Genomic DNA, 21763 nt, shown 5'->3' with positions numbered 1-21763 from the left:
AAAAAAAAAAAAAAAAAAATTGAGAGGGGAGGATTTCCAGCCCCCCGCTCCCTTCCCTTTTAGTCGCCTTCTATGACACGCAGGGAATACGTGGGAAGTATTCTCTCTCCTCTATCCCCAGGGATAATATATATATATATATATATATATATGATAGAGTTGATAGTAATGCTCTGTGGAAGGCACCAAGAATATATGGTGTGGGAGGCAAGCTGCTAGAAGCAGTGAAAAGTTTCCATCGAGGATGCAAGGCATGTGCACGTGCAGGAAGAGAGGAAAGTGATTGGCCCCCAGCGAATGCAGGTCTGCGGCAGGGGTGCGTGATGTCTCCATGGTTGCTCAATTTGTCCATGGATGGGGCCGCTAGGGAGGCGAATGCAAGAGCTTTGGAAAGAGGGGCAAGCACGAAGTCTGTTGGGGATGAGAGAGCCTGGGAAGCGAGTCAGCCGCTGTTCGCCGACGACACAGCGCCGGCGGCTGATTCATGTGAGAAACTGCAGAAGCCGGTGACTGAGCCTGGCAAAGTGTGTGAAAGAAGAAAGCCAAGAGTAAATGTGAATAAGAGCAAGGTCACTAGGTACAGCAGGGCTGAGGGTCAAGTCAATTGGGAGGCAAGCCTGAATGGAGAAAAACTGGAGGAAGCAAAGTGCTCTAGACGTCTGGGAGCGGATCCGGCAGCGGACGGAACCACGGAAGCAGAAGTGGATCACAGGGCGAGGAAGGGGGCAAAAATCCCGGGAGCCCCAAAGAATGTGTGGAAGTTGAGAACACCATCTCGGAAAGCAAAAATGGGTATATTTGAAGGAACAACGGTTCTAACAACGTTGCATGGCTGCGAGGCGCGGGCCATGGATAGAGCCGCGCGCAGGAGGATGGATGCGCTGGAAATGAGATGCTTGAGGACAACACGTGGTGCGAGGTGGTTCGATCGAGCAAGCAACGCAAGGGTAAGAGAGATGTGTGGAAATAAAAAGAGCGTGGTTGAGAGAGCAGAAGAGGGTGCCTTGAAATGGCCTGGGCACATGGAGAGAATGAGTGAGGAAAGATTGACCAAGAGGACACATGTGTCGGAGGTGGAGGGAACAAGAAGAAGCAGGAGACCAAATTGGAGGCGGAAAGATGGAGCGAAAAAGACCCTGTGTGATCGGGGCCCGAACACACAGGAGGGCGAAAGGAGGGCAAGGAATAGAGTGAATTGGACCGATGTGGCACACCGGGGTTGACGCGCTGTCAGTGGACCGAACCAGGGCACGTGAAGCACCCGGGGCAAACCACAGAAAGCTGTGCAGGCATGTACACTTGCGTGTGTGAACGCACGTATACACATGTGTATGGGGGTGGGCTGGGCCCCCCCCCCACCCGCTTCCCCGCGCCACCTCGCAAATGCGGGAGACAGCAGTATATATATATATATATATATATATATTATCCCTGGGGATAGGGGAGAAAGAATACTTCTCACGTATTCCCTGCGTGTCGTAGAAGGCGACTAAAAGGGAAGGAAGCGGGGGGCTGGAAATCCTCCCCTCTCGTTTTTATTTTTCCAAAAGAAGGAACAGAGAAGGGGGCTAAGTGAGGATATTCCCTCAAAGGCTCAGTCCTCTGTTCTTAACGCTACCTCGCTAACGCGGGAAATGGCGAATCGTGTGAAAAAAAAAAAAAAAATATATATATATATATATATATATATATATATATATATATATATATATGCCTGTATATATATATATATATATATCAGTGATGGATTGCGCAAAAGATGCTTGTGGCATGAGAAGAGTGGGAGGTGGGCTGTTTAGAAAGGGTGGTGAGTGGTGGGATGAAGAAGTAAGAGTATTAGTGAAAGAGAAGAGAGAGGCATTTGGACGATTTTTGCAGGGAAAAAATGCAATTGAGTGGGAGAAGTATAAAAGAAAGAGACAGGAGGTCAAGAGAAAGGTGCAAGAGGTGAAAAAAAGGGCATATGAGAGTTGGGGTGAGAGACTATCAGTAAATTTTAGGGAGAATAAAAAGATGTTCTGGAAGGAGGTAAATAGGGTGCGTAAGACATGGGAGCAAATGGGAACTTCAGTGAAGGGCGTAAATGGGGAGGTGATAACAAGTAGCGGTGATGTGAGAAGGAGATGGAATGAGTATTTTGAAGGTTTGTTGAATGTGTCTGATGACAGAGTGGCAGATATAGGGTGTTTTGGTCGAGGTGGTGTGCAAAGTGAGAGGGTTAGGGAAAATGATTTGGTAAACAGAGAAGAGGTAGTAAAAGCTTTGCGGAAGATGAAAGCCGGCAAGGCAGCAGGTTTGGATGGTATTGCAGTGGAATTTATTAAAAAAGGGGGTGACTGTATTGTTGACTGGTTGGTAAGGTTATTTAATGTATGTATGACTCATGGTGAGGTGCCTGAGGATTGGCGGAATGCGTGCATAGTGCCATTGTACAAAGGCAAAGGGGATAAGAGTGAGTGCTCAAATTACAGAGGTATAAGTTTGTTGAGTATTCCTGGTAAATTATATGGGTGGGTATTGATTGAGAGGGTGAAGGCATGTACAGAGCATCAGATTGGGGAAGAGCAGTGCGGTTTCAGAAGTGGTAGAGGATGTGTGGATCAGGTGTTTGCTTTGAAGAATGTATGTGAGAAATACTTAGAAAAGCAAATGGATTTGTATGTAGCATTTATGGATCTGGAGAAGGCATATGATAGAGTTGATAGAGATGCTCTGTGGAAGGTATTAAGAATATATGGTGTGGGAGGCAAGTTGTTAGAAGCAGTGAAAAGTTTTTATCGAGGATGTAAGGCATGTGTACGTGTAGGAAGAGAGGAAAGTGATTGGTTCTCAGTGAATGTAGGTTTGCGGCAGGGGTGTGTGATGTCTCCATGGTTGTTTAATTTGTTTATGGATGGGGTTGTTAGGGAGGTAAATGCAAGAGTCCTGGAAAGAGGGGCAAGTATGAAGTCTGTTGGGGATGAGAGAGCTTGGGAAGTGAGTCAGTTGTTGTTCGCTGATGATACAGCGCTGGTGGCTGATTCATGTGAGAAACTGCAGAAGCTGGTGACTGAGTTTGGTAAAGTGTGTGGAAGAAGAAAGTTAAGAGTAAATGTGAATAAGAGCAAGGTTATTAGGTACAGTAGGGGTGAGGGTCAAGTCAATTGGGAGGTGAGTTTGAATGGAGAAAAACTGGAGGAAGTGAAGTGTTTTAGATATCTGGGAGTGGATCTGTCAGCGGATGGAACCATGGAAGCGGAAGTGGATCATAGGGTGGGGGAGGGGGCGAAAATTTTGGGAGCCTTGAAAAATGTGTGGCAGTCGAGAACATTATCTCGGAAAGCAAAAATGGGTATGTTTGAAGGAATAGTGGTTCCAACAATGTTGTATGGTTGCGAGGCGTGGGCTATGGATAGAGTTGTGCGCAGGAGGATGGATGTGCTGGAAATGAGATGTTTGAGGACAATGTGTGGTGTGAGGTGGTTTGATCGAGTAAGTAACGTAAGGGTAAGAGAGATGTGTGGAAATAAAAAGAGCGTGGTTGAGAGAGCAGAAGAGGGTGTTTTGAAATGGTTTGGGCACATGGAGAGAATGAGTGAGGAAAGATTGACCAAGAGGATATATGTGTCGGAGGTGGAGGGAACGAGGAGAAGAGGGAGACCAAATTGGAGGTGGAAAGATGGAGTGAAAAAGATTTTGTGTGATCGGGGCCTGAACATGCAGGAGGGTGAAAGGAGGGCAAGGAATAGAGTGAATTGGAGCGATGTGGTATACAGGGGTTGACGTGCTGTCAGTGGAGTGAATCAAGGCATGTGAAGCGTCTGGGGTAAACCATGGAAAGCTGTGTAGGTATGTATATTTGCGTGTGTGGACGTGTGTATGTACATGTGTATGGGGGGGGGTTGGGCCATTTCTTTCGTCTGTTTCCTTGCGCTACCTCGCAAACGCGGGAGACAGCGACAAAGTATAAAAAAAAAAAAAAAAAAAAAAAAAAATATATATATATATATATATATATATATATATATATATATATATATATATATATATATATATATTGGTATGTATATGTATGTATATGTGAGTGTGGGCGTTTATGTATATACATGTGTGTGTGAGTGGATGTGCCGTTCTTCCTCTGTTTCCTGGTGCTACCTCTGATGCAGGAAATGGCGATCAAGTATAATAATGATAAATGCTTGTCTGTCAGACTCTGTTCATGTTTGTCTACCTTTTATTGGTCTACTTCTCAGTCTGTAGGTAGCTGCCTATTTCTATTTATCAGTGCAGTTTGGGATAGAAATCCTTCATTCATGGTGCCACATCACTTGGATTTTATTGTCATACTTTTGCATGCTGTCAGCATTTGCAATATCATGCCTGGATTGTTCCATTCATCCATTATCCTGACACTTTTTTGGCATCTGACACCATATCTAACAAGTTTCTTCCTACAGCTTCTGGTTTCTATACCTTAGTACTTTCTAAAGATGGAACAACCAGAGGCCATGATAGGAAGATGGGCTGGCACCTTATATGAAGTAATGTGTAAGAGTTCTTTCATAATGTCAGAAAAGAAGATGCATAAAATTAGGTTGATAATGAATCTGTTCATGATGACAACGTACAGGGATTGATGACAATGTACACGGATTTGAAGAACTGTACAATAGAGGAGTTCAAAACAGGTGACTTAGCTAGTGTGACACTCCCCAAACTATGTAAATGGGGAGAGTTGGTAGTTACAAACAAAGGAACAGATGGACAAAGATATGGCAGACACACAAAACAGACATTGTTCAACAAAGCTTAGATTCATAAAGCACCTATGTAAATCCCCAAGCATGTTTAGCATTCAAAAATAATTGTGTGGATACATTTACTACCTTCTTAAAGGTAGTGACATAACATGTAATAGCTTATAGGTAATATGCCACTCCACCCTACTCATTACATCTATGATACCATATAGCATTTTTCCTAATTATGTTCTAACTGGAAGCTCTTTTTCTGCACCTAAGCACTGAAGATTACTAAACACCAGCAAATTTACATCAGCTTCCCATGTAAGCATAAACCTAAGTATCAGTTAATGAACTGCAAGTGCATTTATGAAACAAACATTTACTGTAATCTGATTATGTAATAATATGATAAAAGACAACTGTCATGGCAAACACCCATATAGTTAAATGTGTATTCATCTAACAGCAAAAAGGAGAGCTGTTCTAACTATATAAAGTAAATTTGAATCAATTAAGCCATTTATCCTAATTTTGCTCTCCCACTTTGATCATCACTACATGCTTGTTTTCTGCACATCCTAAAGTCAACTTGATTTTAGATTAGTGACCTCATTTTCTATTGTAATCAAACATATCTTGGTTAGCTACTGCACACTGAAATTCATCCATACTCAGTGTTTACTAAATGTGAACAATTCATTTGCTTAATCATAGTATATATTTTTTGTAGCTACTATTTTTATCAGTAAGCAATGAAGGGAATTATGTTCTCTAAACACTTCCCTTGATATGTTTTTCAGCATCTTTACATGAAAAAAGTAGTGAGCAACACACACACACACACACACACAGGTGAATTGGTTAAAGTGGCTTGATTACTTCCTCTGTAAGTAATAAAAAGCTGTTTTCTCTAAGACATAAAAATGTGTTGTGAAAAAACTGATGCTATCTCATCATCAGTCACTCAATATGCATAAGAAGTATAGAAACACAGAAGCTACAAAATAACAGCAGACAGGAATTGTCAATGGTTATAAAAATATGTGGCGTATGAAATTCTGTGGTACTGATTCACTTTCCAGTCCATCCTTCATTCAACACTCTCATCTCAAACCAGCATCCTGACACTTTATATGAGAACATATTTGGTCATTTTTCTACTATTCATTCTTACTTTAATCAGTAAGTATCTATATCGTAAGAACTTTCAACTACTTCCATTACCTGTATTTCAACAAATTTTAGGCTCCTTTCTTAAACATACATATCTTGCAATTAACTGCATTCATTCTTAGCTTTTATGAATGATTACAAATATTTCATACTCACCACCACTTCCACTGAGTTAACTTGACTGCTATCAAGTGATGTATTAAGCAATGAAAATTCCTGCTGTAAACTCATTGGTTGGCCTGATGCTAAACTGCCAGATGGTAATGTGGAAGATATGCTTACAGCAGTATTATTCGCTTTACTTGGTGCTGGTACAGCTGTGGGGAAGAAAGTATTATCTCCAAGAATCAATTACTTCTATGAATATCTGTTTTTCTGGTACATCATTCATAATGTTTAATGTAAACACTTAATATTTCATCTCACAAGTGGCATGTAAACCTTAAATAGATGCTTCATTAGATATGGACTAGTATATGACACCTATCTTGTCCTATACTGTGTGAACTTAAATGGAGTTAATACATGACAAAAACCCAATACTATAAGGGCACTCAGCCATCTTGGGAAAAGAATACCTATCATCATACCTATCTACAAATACCAAAGACAAACCTATCTACAAATATCAAAGACAAGATACTGCCAGATGTAGGGTAGTATCTACTCTCTACCATGCATCTTGCTGTGGAGTGATTCTAAGCAGAAATGAAAGCAGACTGGGACTCTGGGGTAGAGAAGTTTCATGGCCTGACATGCTTTGTCTCATCCTGGTCAGCAAACCAATACCTATCCCAGGGAAAGCCAGCAAAGAAGCCACACACTGTTAATAGCCTTATCAATCACTTATCCAACATTCTCACTCTTCACATATGCATAGCTCTCCCTATTCTTTTCTTTCTTTTTGAGCTTTATTGTTTCCTCCTTTGTAATGTCTTCTCCCCAATATCTGTTTCTCTCTCTCCATTTACTGTATGTACAGAAACATCTCTTTCAACATCATTTCCCATCACTTCTTTAAAACACTCTATCTCTTAAGTTCTTCATCCTCTGTTCTTAGCATTCTTACAAGCATGCCCAACATTCCCACTCGTCACTCATACCAAGCTCTCCCTAGTTTTCCTTTCTTTAAATGCTCTGTCTCATCATATTTCCTCCTTTGTGAGTTATGTCTCCCAAAAATCTATTTCTCTTTCCATATAATCAGAAACATCTCTCTCACCATCAATTCCAAACAGTTCTTTGAAATACTCACTCTAACCCTTAAAATCTTCATCCTTTGTTAATAGCTTTCTCACAGACTTACCCAATATCCTTAACCTTCACACACATAGTACATCTGTTCTGCTTCTCTCTACCTTCATCCTCTAAAAAAAATTATTCCCCCTTAAACTCTTAATCATATTTTCTTCACAAGATCTTCCTTTGCCTCCCTTTTAAAAACTCACATAACCAACCTTTCAGAAAGCATTTCTCTTTAGAACTTTATATTCTATTTTTTTGCCCTCCATTTCACTATCATTTGGCTTTCCTTCAATAATCCTAAATGTGCTTTCCTTCCCTATTCATGCAAAATAAAAATTTCTTTATACAAAATGACAGAAAATTCTCAAAATGAAACTGTTTCACATAACTAGAAAAAGACTAAAATAAGTATGATCATGATATGGTTAGCATATCAACAAACTTTTCTAGCATGTACATACCATTGGGAAAGCTTGCAACAGGCTGCAGAACAGATGATGCATTAGCAATAGCTGAGTCTTCAGACAACTGAACATTATTTAAGGTGTCTATTTCATTAGATGGTATCTGTGGGGCTTCAGTTGTTTCTACTGTTAATACAGTCTCTGGAGAATTTTCAGGAGAAATTTTCTCTAAAGTTTCAGAGGGCTCCAGTATGCATCCTGAAAAATAACAGAAGTATCATTTACTTCTATATCAAAGATTTACTTCTATAAGTATATAAAAACCAACAGTTGAGAAATCCATTTGGTTGATGTATATATCATTTGGAAACCAAACAACCTAGATACTGTGGTTTTGTCTTTCCTTTGCGTCTAATTTTTGGATTAGTCAATAAAAAGTTAAACAACATGTGATAAATCATTAAACTATGCAAACAGTCGGTACATGAAACTATAAAAAGGCAATCACCTCCCCTGCTGGGATTGGGAGTGCACATTAGTAAATCATTTGTTGTTTACAAACGATGTGACTATAGTGGCAGACTTGGAAAATTACCTCCTGAAGGTGGTGACAAAGATTAGGTGTGTTTGAAAGGATAAAGAAAAGGGGTAAATATTAACAAAGGTAAGGTAAAGCAGTGAAGCAGGGCAATGAGATACAATGGTTTGAATGTTAGTTTAAACAGGAAGCAGCTAAAGAAAGTGAAGTTCTTTAAGTACCCTTCCACTTCCATGGTTCCATTCACTGCTAAGTTCACTCCAAGATATCTAAAACACTTCACTTCCTCCAATTTTTCTCCGTTCAAACTTACATTCCAATTAACTTGTCCCTCAACCCTACTGCACCTAACAACCTTGCTCTTATTCACATTTAGTCTCAACTTTCTCCTTTCACACACTTTTCCAAACTCAGTCACCAACTTCTCCAGTTTCTAACTCAAATCAGCCAAGAGTGCTGTATCACTGGTGAACAACAACTGACTCACTTAATTCACATTTACTCTCAACTTTCTCCTTTCACACACTTCTAAACTCAGTCAACAACTTCTGCAGTTTCCCACTCAAATCAGCCACTAACGCTGTATCATTGGTGAACAACAATTGACACTTCCCAGGCACTCTCATCCACAACAGACTGCATGCTCGCCCCTCTCTCCAGAGAAACTGAAACGTCAACTATCTTGTTTCAAAGAAACTGAAACTTCACCTATCTTTCATATTTAGACATATCACCTAATGTATACCATTTTCATCAGATTCCACTTTAGAGATAGTGTCTTTGTTTGGATTAAGATCAGTCTCAGCATGGGATGATTCAATTTGCTTCATATCTTTCTTCAATTCCACCATATCAAGCTGGATATCCTTCTCTACACCTTTTTCCATATCATATTCAGATTCACCTGAAATTAAAACATTACTTATTAAGGAAACTATGGTATAAGATATCATTACATACATACAATATGAAACTACAATATAATCATATGGATATGATATGAAACTATGACATTAGATAATATCATCATATACACAGATACAACATAAAACAATCATACACATCTTCGTAAATGAATACTCAACCGGACATGCAATAGCCACTGTGACACTATCACCCAAAACATTTCATAACAACCCCACCAAAGACCCAACAAACACTAGTGCAAAACACAAAATCCCATCCTTCAAAAACAAACCTACCGCAAAGAATCCCAGTCACACACTAAACATTATCCATCTCGATATCTATGACATCAAAAAAGGAACAAAGACCCTCTTAACTTACTTCAAGAACTCAATGTGCAATTAACCCTCACCTGAGAAACCAGACTTACATCTAAATCCATCCTCCCTCCCTTCAACAACCACATAACCTGACATTACACAGTGACAAAACATGAAATCTTAACCAAGAAAATAAAACTACACAACTCCTACTACAATATGAGTAACGCCTTTGCAGCCCCTACATCTCAACATGCCCACCCAGATACACTCTCCAACTACAGAATCCTCTATCCATATCTCTGACACCTGTTCCCTTCTGGAACTCCCTCAAGGGGGTGGCCACAGCAACAGAGTCTCAAGAAATAGTGAACTCCATTGTCGCTTCTTAGCCTTTAGTGCCTCATCGTTAACAGGCCACTGGCATAGGGCAACTCTAGCTAAGTGTTTGTAGAGGCTCCTACCTAATGTTCCTACTGACAACACTACCTAATACTCCTATCTGATGTTTCTCCCTACTACTTCTATCTAATGCACCTACAGAATCTTACCAACACTCAACATACATTTATGAGGATATTTCAACACCCACATCCCAAGATTCCCAGGTGAACAACTATTAAACTAACTGCATCCTTTCATAATCCTCAATATACAAAAACAACTAACCTAGCTTCCAGCCCACCATCTCCAACAGCCAACCTTCAGCACAACTACACTGCATACAAGGACCACCTGGCACACATTACATAAACTTTCCTTTGAACACCTACCCATTCTGACAAAACTACCAACCACACAAAATGCAGCATTAAGAATAATCAGTGGTTGCTTAACAACCACAAACTTTCAATACCTGCATAACAAAACTAAGCTACTTCTAATACAATCCGACCTCAACAAGCTCAACACCTAATTCTCTGCAACAGCACCAACTCCCTGCACAAAAACCATTTTGTAAACATCCATTAGTCACAATGCTAAAAATAAAAAGCAAACTCCTGCTTCACACCAGCAACCTAAACTCACAGAACCACCATCCCCACCAAATATTACAATTACAAGACATGTGTATACCACAGTGGGTCAATAAGCACTAAAGAACTGTCCCCCAAGCAAATTACATAATCTCCCAACCAACTGTTAATATCTTTTTTAACAGATGATGTATGATATTGTGTAATTACACTACTAACCTTGAACTGGTGTGACTTCATTAGCAAATTCACTGTCTGTGCTTTCTGCAAGAGTAGTCTCCTCTTCTGTATCATGACCACAAAGCTAGAAATATCACATACATCATAATCCCAAACACATCAAATACAATGGATCATTAACCTGCTTACAAAAATACCAAAATTATGCTTTACTTCAAGTTGAGAAAGAAGAAACAATCTCAACAAAACCTCCACTTCTTTTCATTAATGTCTAATTTCAGAGTTTACAGTTTGCTCTATCTCCTTCTTCACAGTCAGCTTTTTGTTTAAAGCCTTTAACTCTGCCGCATGTGTTACCATACTATGCCTGGATGAGGTTACACCTCAAGAGAAGAATCATCTTGGCAAGGCTGTATCACTGTCAGTTCATAAAACAAGGCACAGTCTTGTCAAAATAATTCTCACTTCAAAGGAGTCCATCCAATCCCTGTTACTGAATGTAATGTAACCTTGGAGCTGCAGAAGCTCCTGAATAAGGAATTCTATGTAACACCAAAACTCTTTCTATGTAACGCCAAGACCCTTTCAGAGACTGAAATGTAGCGTTACTCTAGTTCAGACTGGAATGGATGAGACAGGGATATAAGGTGGAGTCAAATGACTGCTGGTAATGTAAACTAAATGACTGATTTAACTCTGTTTACTTACAAAATCTGCCACTGTCTGGGATTTCTTTACACAATTTTATTTAGTTGCGCTTGCAAGTTAGTCATCTTGAAATAGTAACAGACAGTGATGTTTACAATATAATATAGGTAAATGTCTTCACTGGCTAAAAACTTGTTTCTGCTGTCATGTGAAAAAAGAACCATAGCAAAAATTCCATGCATTCTAATACTATGCTGATCAAAAGCACATGCATTTTAAATGGTACTGAAGGTTATGATCAAACTCTTTCACCTCCAGCTATATCATATGCTTTCAATATATTCATATGCAATACAGCTAAACTTAATATTCAATCATTTGCTTAGCAAAAATTCTGTTATGAATAATATGAGTTAACATACCCTCTGCAACTGCTGATCAATTTTCCAAATTCGAAGACTGTGATCACGAGCCCATGTAACCAGCTGATGTTCTCCTGGATTATTTGAATTTTGACGCCATTCAAATTCCAACACTACATCAGAATGACCAACAAAAGTATGCACTGGAGAGCTCATATCTGTCACAGACCAGAGCAAAAGTGAGTTTTCCCCACGACGTAGTTGTGGTACCACTACTGTAATGACACCCTCACCAAAGGGCTGAAAAAAGGTAAAAAATATGATTAAATATGCTTCCAAAAGCTTAACTGTTTCAATAAAATAAGTGTATTAAAGAATGGCTAATATGACTAAAGGAGTGTACACACAACAAACATGAACTAACCATGGAACCTACAAAAGGAAATGTAACATGACACTGCAGTATGACAATATCTAAAAATATGCATACCTTTACAAGTTTCATAAAAGCAAGAAATGGAGGTTTGGAGATAAAAAGTAAAAATGCCTTCCCATGTACACAAACATAAACATATTCACATCCTATCACGTCATGACTGCCACAAACAATGAATGAAAAAGGAAGAGGAAGTCAGGTATGTTTTAAGTGATGTATGTTTGAATATGCATGCATATGGCAAATCCTGCAATGACTTTTTTTTGTGAACAAGTCCTTGCCTTGCCAGCTAGCTTTGAAAAGTAAAATCAACAATTCATAACCTGTCTCTACATACCGTGTACCGTGCTCGCCAAACTGGTGACAGAGTGTTGATAAAATTCTCTGCTTTCCTTGGGTTGGTGATATCAAAAAACTTCACTGTACAGTCCTAGAGAAGAAATGGAGAAAATTATATGTACTAATGTCAGTCTAAAATGTCTCTTAGAAGATATTCCCTATCATAATCTACTGTCATATATAAAAACTCTCTTAAATACTACAGAAGCTACATCCTTTGTACATTCCTCCATTCAAATTTCCCATAATCTAATCTATAATCCCCTGGATAAAAATTTGCATACACATTCACTCAGCTCCTATCAGAACTCTTCCCTCTCTTCCTTACTCCTCTCTTTATCTGGTGTATAAACAATGACGATCACCAATCTCTCATAATCCACTGCCCTACTCACAAACATTAGTATGGAACTCACCTCCTTACACTGACATTCCTTTCTACAAAAGTGCCAACATCTATGCTCTCACCCTCATCTGCTTCTTATAATATGAATTACCAAGAGTGTAAGAAAAGTGGGAAAGGTAGATTCAAACATCCCATAAGATTGAAATATGCAGAAAATGAAAGAACCAAAAATTGGTAACACCAGGAATTCATATTGGACACAAAAATGAAAATCAACAGTCAAGATACTAGTCGTACAAAAAGATATAGAAAGAGATAGTAGTAGTTGGTAGGCACCCAATGACCAGGGAAGTATATTACCAGTACTACCTGCCTGGGTATTGGGAGGGTTAGTGACATCTGCTTAGTGAGACAGCACTTTAGTGGTTGTCAAGTTGCACTCTTCTTTCTGCTTCACTAACATAAGGATTACTGACATTCTGTCCACTGACATACAATCTCTCCATCTCATATGTGACACTTGACAACACATAACTTATGAAGATTATTCCTAATAACTCTAGATATTCCTTTGGAGAGCACTATGCACTAGCTCTGCCTTTTGGCAAAATGGTAGGAGCAGTAGGTAGTAGAAGTTAGAAGGAACATTTAGTTAGGAGCATTAGGTAGAAATATTATGTAGAAGTAACAGGTAGGAGCATTAGATAGAATCAGTCACTAGGATCATTAGGTAGGAGCCTCTGCAAACACTGCATTAGACTTGCCCTCTGCCACTGGCCTGTTAAGGGTGAGGCACTAAAGGCTAAGAAGCAGCAGTGGAGTTCTTTAGTTATGGAGACTCTGTTGCTATGGCCACCCCTTTGAGGGAATTTCAGTTGGAACAGGCATCAGAGATATAGATAGATAGACAGGAAATCATATAATAAAAATCAATTACAAGGGAAGACATACTGGACTGAACACAGCCAAGCAAACAGGTACAGAAATAAAGGTAGTACAAAACAATGATATGCCAGAGCATGAATACGGAAATTACATTAACTGAAAGTAGGTATTAGCTGGTATGCAGCCATCAACCAAGGAGGTTTATCACTAGCACTACCCACCTGGGTATTGGGAGGGTTAGTGATGGCTGTGTGGTGAGCTAGCACTTAAATGTTTGTCAAGTTGCACTCCTCAGACTCAGGCAACTGTCTTTCCTTTCTACCACACTCACATGTGGACTGCTGGCATTCTGTCCCCAAACATACTATCTCTCCTTGTTACACATAACACTTGAAAACACTTAACCAACCCATCTCATTCTTCGTAACTCTAGGCTTTCCTTGGGTGAGCGCTATGTGCTAGCCCTGCCTCATGGCAAAATGGTAAGAGCAACAGATAGAAGTATTACATTGGAACATTTAGATGTGTACGTGTAGGAAGAGAGGAAAGTGATTGGTTCTCAGTGAATGTAGGTTTGCGGCAGGGGTGTGTGATGTCTCCATGGTTGTTTAATTTGTTTATGGATGGGGTTGTAAGGGAGGTAAATGCAAGAGTCCTGGAAAGAGGGGCAAGTATGAAGTCTGTTGGGGATGAGAGAGCTTGGGAAGTGAGTCAGTTGTTGTTCGCTGATGATACAGCGCTGGTGGCTGATTCATGTGAGAAACTGCAGAAGCTGGTGACTGAGTTTGGTAAAGTGTGTGGAAGAAGAAAGTTGAGAGTAAATGTGAATAAGAGCAAGGTTATTAGGTACAGTAGGGGTGAGGGTCAAGTCAATTGGGAGGTGAGTTTGAATGGAGAAAAACTGGAGGAAGTGAAGTGTTTTAGATATCTGGGAGTGGATCTGTCAGCGGATGGAACCATGGAAGCGGAAGTGGATCATAGGGTGGGGGAGGGGGCGAAAATTTTGGGAGCCTTGAAAAATGTGTGGAAGTCGAGAACATTATCTCGGAAAGCGAAAATGGGTATGTTTGAGGGAATAGTGGTTCCAACAATGTTGTATGGTTGCGAGGCGTGGGCTATGGATAGAGATGTGCGCAGGAGGATGGATGTGCTGGAAATGAGATGTTTGAGGACAATGTGTGGTGTGAGGTGGTTTGATCGAGTAAGTAACGTAAGGGTAAGAGAGATGTGTGGAAATAAAAAGAGCGTGGTTGAGAGAGCAGAAGAGGGTGTTTTGAAATGGTTTGGGCACATGGAGAGAATGAGTGAGGAGAGATTGACCAAGAGGATATATGTGTCGGAGGTGGAGGGAACGAGGAGAAGAGGGAGACCAAATTGGAGGTGGAAAGATGGAGTGAAAAAGATTTTGTGTGATCGGGGCCTGAACATGCAGGAGGGTGAAAGGAGGGCAAGGAATAGAGTGAATTGGAGTCATGTGGTATACAGGGGTTGACGTGCTGTCAGTGGATTGAATCAAGGCATGTGAAGCGTCTGGGGTAAACCATGGAAAGCTGTGTAGGTATGTATATTTGCGTGTGTGGACGTGTGTATGTACATGTGTATGGGGGGGGGGGGTTGGGCCATTTCTTTCGTCTGTTTCCTTGCGCTACCTCGCAAACGCGGGAGACAGCGACAAAGTATAAAAAAAAAAAAAAAAAAAAAAAAAAAAAAAAAAAAAAAAAAATTTTAGATAGGAGTATTAGGTGAAAAAATTAGGTAGAAGTAGCAGGTTGAAGCATTAGGTAGGAACATCAGGTAGACACATTAGATAGAAGTAGTCAGTACGATCATTAGGTAGGAGCCTCTAAAAAGACTGCTAGAGCTGCCCTCTGTCTTTGACCTGTTAAAGATGAGGCACTAAAGTCTAAGCAGCAGCACTGAAGTTTAACAGCCATGGAGACTCTTTTACTCCAACAACCCCCTTGAGGGAGTTCCTGAAGGGAATGGGCATCAGAGATGTAAGTAGATAATAGTACATCCAGTTCTAAATCAACTCCAACATAAATCTGCAATAATTGTGACTTACGTTTGATGATGTCACTAAGTGGTTTTCATGGTTTGGTGACCAGTCTAGGCCCTGGATCTTTGACAAATGGGCAGATATGTACTGGGCTGGCTGGCTGGTCTTACGATTATCCCACACTCTGATATCACAATCATGGCCTGACGCTAAGAAGTTCTGATTCAGTTTATTCCATTTAACCTGTGATGCCCCAGCTGAAAAGTAGAAGAGATTTTCTTGAAATCTCAATACATTATGAAACATTTAAAAAAGATTTTATTCTAATTCTAAAGCAATGACTCACGTAATTCAAGGATATCAAGCTAATATTCTAAAAAAAATGTATCTACTGACAATACCACCTGCTCTTATGCAAGAAACCTTTCCTACATCTAAAATAGGAATGTTTGTACCACCTCTCAAATCTTAATGGTGACTGCTTTATTCAATGTACATATAGGTAAAAATCATATACCAATCTAAAAATCTTCTTCACAGTACTACTTACTTCAGAAAATTACCCTTAACTGTTCTCATATTCCCCCAAAATTATGTTAAAAACTATCTTGAACAGATACTCTGACAAGCATTTTACATAAAACAGATATACAAAGTGAATGCTTAATGCCATCCTCATTCACTACCATTACAGGGAAAGGGGAAATATGCTGCTGCACTTGTTACCATACAAAATGCTTTTTTACCTACAATTCTTTTTGCAACCTTAAATTTCTGGGCTAATATTTACCTTAGCTTTCTGACATGAGTGCCTCTGCATAGGCCACCCTGCTAAACAGAAATCAGCATAAGGGACATGTTTTGTTACTATACAGTTCCTTAACAAACATACCAATAGCTGAGAGTGAAGCAATAGGCTTGCGTGTTTCTCTAGTGTCCCATATGTGAACAAAGGTATCAATGGAGCATGTTGCCAAAAGATGGGGATCCGAACGGTGCCAGTTGAGGTCTGTGATTGTTCTGGTGTGGGCTCGAAGAGAAGTAGTCCCATTCAGACTTCCTTCAGTCCACTGGCATATTTCTGCTCGTTCACCTGACTGCAACAGATTATTTATACAGCATCAAAAGCTTATCCTTTTTTTACAGGCAAAAATAGGATCAACCTAACTGTATATCTAATCAATAATTATAAATTTTGAACAAAACTATCTTACAACTTTTTGCTTTAAAATAACACCCGGCAACATGCAAAATAATTTGCTAGTACCCTGGAGAAAAACCGACTCTCATGCCCAAGGAAGCAAAACTGTAAGGTGGGAAATGCACTCTTTTCCAACCTAATTATTCTTTTCTTGCCATAAGTGGTCCTCTAATAACTTAGGTCAACTGTCAATCAATGCATTTTCCATGGGGTCACTACATACACATAAGCTTCTGGTGGACTATTCTTTGTCTGTTCTTGGAACTGTCTAGCTAATGCAGAAAAGGGCATAAAAGTATGAAAAATAATTCAGCTTCTCATGTACAGAATAGTATCACAAACATAATACACAGTGTCATAACAGAAGGCATGTAGGCTATCTTACCGCAAGAACAAAGGTGTGTCCCTGAGCCTGAGTTGGGTTCCACTCTGCAGCTGTTACATCATACTTCTGTTGAGTCCTGCTAACCCTTTTAAGAACCTCAGATGGTTTATCTAATGAGATTAGTGCTAGGTTACGACGCCTGTAAATACAGAATATTGTGAAGCTTAATGAAAATTAACCCTTCTGGTATTCAATCCAATTTTCACATAATTCACATGATCTTAGCTAAAGCAGCACTGTAATTATGAACATATTTTCAAAAAATGAAAAATCAATTCTCTTTTCATTTCATCCTCTCTTGTACCTCCATAATATGGCCTAAATTACTGTTCATCTGATCAGACAGAGCCCACAAGCCTTCATACCTACTACAACCTGGCTGATCATGTAAATGCATTTATGTGCTATGCAAGTTCTTGAAATCTTTCCACTATGGCACATGTTGTTTCTAACATTTGTAAATATTGGTTGAGCATCCCTAACCCGAAAATTATCTATTATCCATCATGACAAATGTAGAAAACTGGATAGTATGGAAACAAATGGGTTAGAGCTGATACATGCCCCTACATTTTGACCATTCAACGGACTTCCTCGGGAGATCCTGATTGCACCGTTCGGCGGGACCCTATTCCCAGCAAATGATGGTCACCCTGTCGGATGCCTTGGCATGCGGCTCTCATGATTGTATTGCTTGTCCTGCTACCTCCATTCGTTCAGTGATCTCCGCCGCCTGACGTGACCAGCAGATGAAACCTGACCTAGTGTTAACTCTGTCTTTGGTAGCGATGTAAGCCACTTATAATGTCTTCCTTATTTGTTTGCTTAGGCCCTTGTGCAGCATTCTCGCCTCATCCCACTACATGGATTTGCAGCGACGAGTTCTGTGCAAGCCTCTGCACGATGTAAACAGAGCAGAGCTTGTCACTGAAAATCCAAGCAATGGAACAAGAAGAAAATAATGCACAAGGGCCTAAGTAAATAAGGAAGACATTGGAAGCAGCTTACATTGCTATCAAAGACAACGTTAACACAAGGTCTGGTTTCACTTGCTGGTCGCGTCAGGCAGCAGAGATCCCTGTGAACGAGTGGAGGCAGCAGAACAAGCTATACAATCAGAGCAACATGCCAAGGCGTTCAACTGGGTGACCATCACTTGCTGGGGAATATGGCCTTCCCGAATGCTGCAATCAGTATCTCCTGAGGAAGACCAATAAATGGTTGAAAGGTTGAGGTATGTCTCAGCTCTAACCCGTTTATTTCCATACCATCCTGTTTTCCATAAGTCATAATGTTTTTCTATAAGTCATTATGTATATACAAACATTCCAAAATCCGAAACACTTCTGGTCCCAGGCATTTCGGATAAGGGATACTCAACCTGTAGTGAGTTTAACAGTTTCCGTCTCAAACACGTATCGAGTTTTCTCTAACAGTATTTATAACACTTTTAAACAGTAGTCTTTTGCAGAGTCTGCTAAGCTTGTCATTCCAATACAGAATGACTTCTGAGAATAGAATGGGAATAAGGACCGCAAAGAGCTTCCATGAGAAAATGACAAAACATCCATCTTATTTGCAGAAATATTGATTTTTGAAAGTCAAAGTGAGCTGTGAAGGATCTTCGCAAAATTTAAAGTTCAGCAATTTGACTGCACTGAATGGTAATATCAAAATACATCATTCAAATTCTGAAGGGTATAAATACTCAGAAGAGCATTATCATCAGCCTCTTTTACCTCTCATCTTTACAGTTTGCAGACTCAAGTTTGTCATCTTTTTTATAAAGCAATGGTTGTTTTGCTTTGCTCATCAAAAATAAGTTCAGGTGTTATGAAATCGCCTTGCTCAAGGTTACAACATGAGAGAAAAATCTTTGTTGAGGCAGTATCACTGGGAATACAGTCACATCAAAGAACTTCTCATCCAAATGTATCTACTATTCCCTACAACTGGAAGTAGCATAGCCTTTGGCTGCAGGAACCTTTAAATAGGCTGTATGACAACAGGATTCTTTCATAGAAATAGGTTTTGGGTACTTGTAATATATAACATAAAAATAAATTCATTTAATGTAATCATTCATACATCTATAACATTTCCCCATGATCAAATAGTGCTAGCTTAAGCTGTGTACTCTGTATGATTATCTATTTCTTTTCCCTTCATTAGAGAACAAACAAAAATTCTTATCTCATATTCAGGGACCCATTGAAACAACTGACTTATGTCTGATTAAGGTCTCTCAGTGCCTTCCATACATGAGATTTCACTACTTATTCTCATAAAGATGAAACCACTCAATAACATGTTTGTGTTCAACATATCCCTATAGCCCTTACATAAAAAATGCAGCTTCCACACAAATGACACAGAACACTTATTCTAAACTGTCCTATGCTCATCCAACAAACACACATACACACATTTTGCATGTGATCCCAACAGGTGGATAGGGCAACATTGCTGAGGAATGCAACTCAACCTTCTCAACATATGTAACTACTCTTGCAGTCTATCATGCAAGGCAAGCTTCATCTCTTAAGGTAGGTAGTACTACACTTCTCAATTTCTTCCATGTAAGATGAACCCTGAATTTCATCACACACCCATTTCATGAACATGCAGTTAGCAAACCAAAAAGGTGTAGAATAAGGAGTTATCTCCTTAAAGGGCTTCATGATGATATATCAACTAACTTCTCACTACATTCTGTACTAAACAATTTGAAAACTAATTTCTGTATTTTCTATACACATCAAAATCCTTACCCAGCCAGAAGAGTATATTCACCACGCCAGTCCAAGGCCATAGCATTTGCCTGAAAATAAATATCCAATTTATAGAGGGCTTTGGTTCCTCCACAGTCGGATTTTCAGAAATGACAGGTATGCTATGAGTCAGAATGTCTACGTTTACCTTCCAGTGCTAAGAGCTTAAAGCATGACAAGTTCACTCAATTACCTGATCATACTGTGCAAGCTATTCACTTAACCTAACAGGTTTGTCCATTTATTCTGGTCTAAGTAGAGGAAACTGGCCATAAAACCAGTCTAAAATTCACGAAATTCACCAAAACTGAATGTTACCTGTTTGCTCCATTTTTCTAGAATCATATGGTTTCAACAATCTTTCGGAAGCTTTTGACAGCTTTCCTAAGCTTGCAAGCTTGCAAGTTCATTGAGAAACTTTTGGTGGAAATGAACTCTGAGAAGGGTGAGTAGTGGCACAGACAGGTGCTTAGTCTGGCATGTGGCCATTCGTTGATAGCTGCCGCAATATTCAATGATGGGTGTGTCTGGCATGTATCCTAGAATTTTGAAAATTAAGAATAATCTCAGCTGCTAAAGAGGCAAGATTAGGTTTTCAGGAGTTCTGTTGCCATTTTACATGTGATTCGCCTACTTTCACAGTCAGGGACGCCACCTTATATTCTTAACCCTAACCTCATTTACCTTATTAAATATTGCTAAATAAAATACAACGCTCCAACTCATGCTCTACAGTATGATACAAGACCAGTTTAACTCCACATTGCAAGTAACTTTCAATTATGAAAAGTTCTACTTCTACTGTGCAATGCTAGTGTAATATTCAAAGAATTCAATGTCACTAGCTAAGCATATTCTTAAGCATTACATTCTATATTCTATCAAGCAAGTTTAAGGAGACAATAGCAAGTCGTTAATATCAGGAAAAATTTTGATAAACATAAAATTGGGTAATGAATTAGTATAAGATTAGAATAACTTATGTAAACCTTAGCTAACCTCCCTAGGATTCAAGACGTATCTTAACTGTTCAATATTCAAGTTGAAATATACCAGTCCCATCCACTACTGAGCAAAGCACAAATGCCACCGAATGGCAACACATGACAGACCAAGTGGTCATGAAATCCCCATCAGATGACCAAATGAAAGCTGGTATATTTCTTAAATATATTTCGGCAACTGCGTCATGTGAGGAGAGGTGTTCACAGCCTCTGATTTTCTTTGCATGTGTTTTACATCAAATAACACCGATGTATACAGCCCATGCTTGGTCAATACATCTCACATGGAAAATTAACAATCTTCCTACAAAGTGTAATTCATACGGGTGCGTCATGGGCTTCAAATTATATAAAAACAAATCCTAATAGAGGCTATGCGAATGATACTAAATAATGATGACTTATTGAACCCCTGGCGAACTTAATGGAGGGATAACTCTGAGCAAAACAAGCAGCGGGATTCACAGACTGACCATCACAGTCATTCAATTAAATAATCAATCAATACCTGTAAATCCCTGTGCTCGGCGACAACATTTTCGCTGCTCCATCGTACAGCCATATCTCCTCTACCAACACATTATATAAACGATCCAAATGTGGCTGCACATACAGTACCCAATTCCTTCAAATTCAATAAAAAAAACAAAAACATATCGATTATATAATACAAGCCCATTTATATATCCTAATCTACAAGATGAAAAAGGATTTGATTAGCAAATTCAAGTATCACTTACTTTATTCACAATAATTTTCGTTTGTTTTTCAAATATATTATGGGCTATCAAATACGTATTGACTGTAAATGACAAGTTATTTGATCTAACAGCAGAAATGTACAAAACTACTGTCCAGAGACTTCAGTAATTACTCTCAATCTAGGAACTACTCTGTTAATGATTTAATCTCATTGATTA

General features: G+C 39.3%; 1 protein-coding gene across 4 annotated transcripts in view; it reads right to left on the bottom strand.

The window, feature by feature from the left end:
- Wdr59 (WD repeat domain 59) overlaps positions 1–21463 on the bottom strand; it is a 75446-nt gene extending 53983 nt beyond the window's left edge. For 3 of the 4 annotated variants that reach the window (XM_071691344.1, XM_071691343.1, XM_071691345.1), the window contains exons 1-11: positions 21352–21452; positions 19840–19889; positions 17069–17207; positions 16375–16579; positions 15549–15739; positions 12251–12343; positions 11538–11777; positions 10507–10591; positions 8830–8988; positions 7604–7804; positions 6054–6214 (exon numbers count right to left, since the gene is read on the bottom strand). In XM_071691344.1, coding sequence (XP_071547445.1) covers positions 6054–6214; positions 7604–7804; positions 8830–8988; positions 10507–10591; positions 11538–11777; positions 12251–12343; positions 15549–15739; positions 16375–16579; positions 17069–17207; positions 19840–19889; positions 21352–21405 — 1578 coding nt within the window. In that variant the 5' untranslated portion in view covers positions 21406–21452. Of the gene's footprint in view, positions 1–6053; positions 6215–7603; positions 7805–8829; positions 8989–10506; positions 10592–11537; positions 11778–12250; positions 12344–15548; positions 15740–16374; positions 16580–17068; positions 17208–19839; positions 19890–21351 lie in introns of all 4 variants that reach the window. The other variant, XM_071691342.1, reaches the window with a different exon arrangement.
- Positions 21464–21763: the final 300 nt, after the last annotated feature.

Source organism: Panulirus ornatus, chromosome 50 (genome assembly GCF_036320965.1).
Source record: "Panulirus ornatus isolate Po-2019 chromosome 50, ASM3632096v1, whole genome shotgun sequence".
Taxonomy (NCBI): Eukaryota; Metazoa; Arthropoda; class Malacostraca; order Decapoda; family Palinuridae; genus Panulirus; species Panulirus ornatus.
The sequence above is the reverse complement of the archived record's forward strand: the minus strand, read 5'-3'. Positions and strand labels throughout refer to the sequence as shown.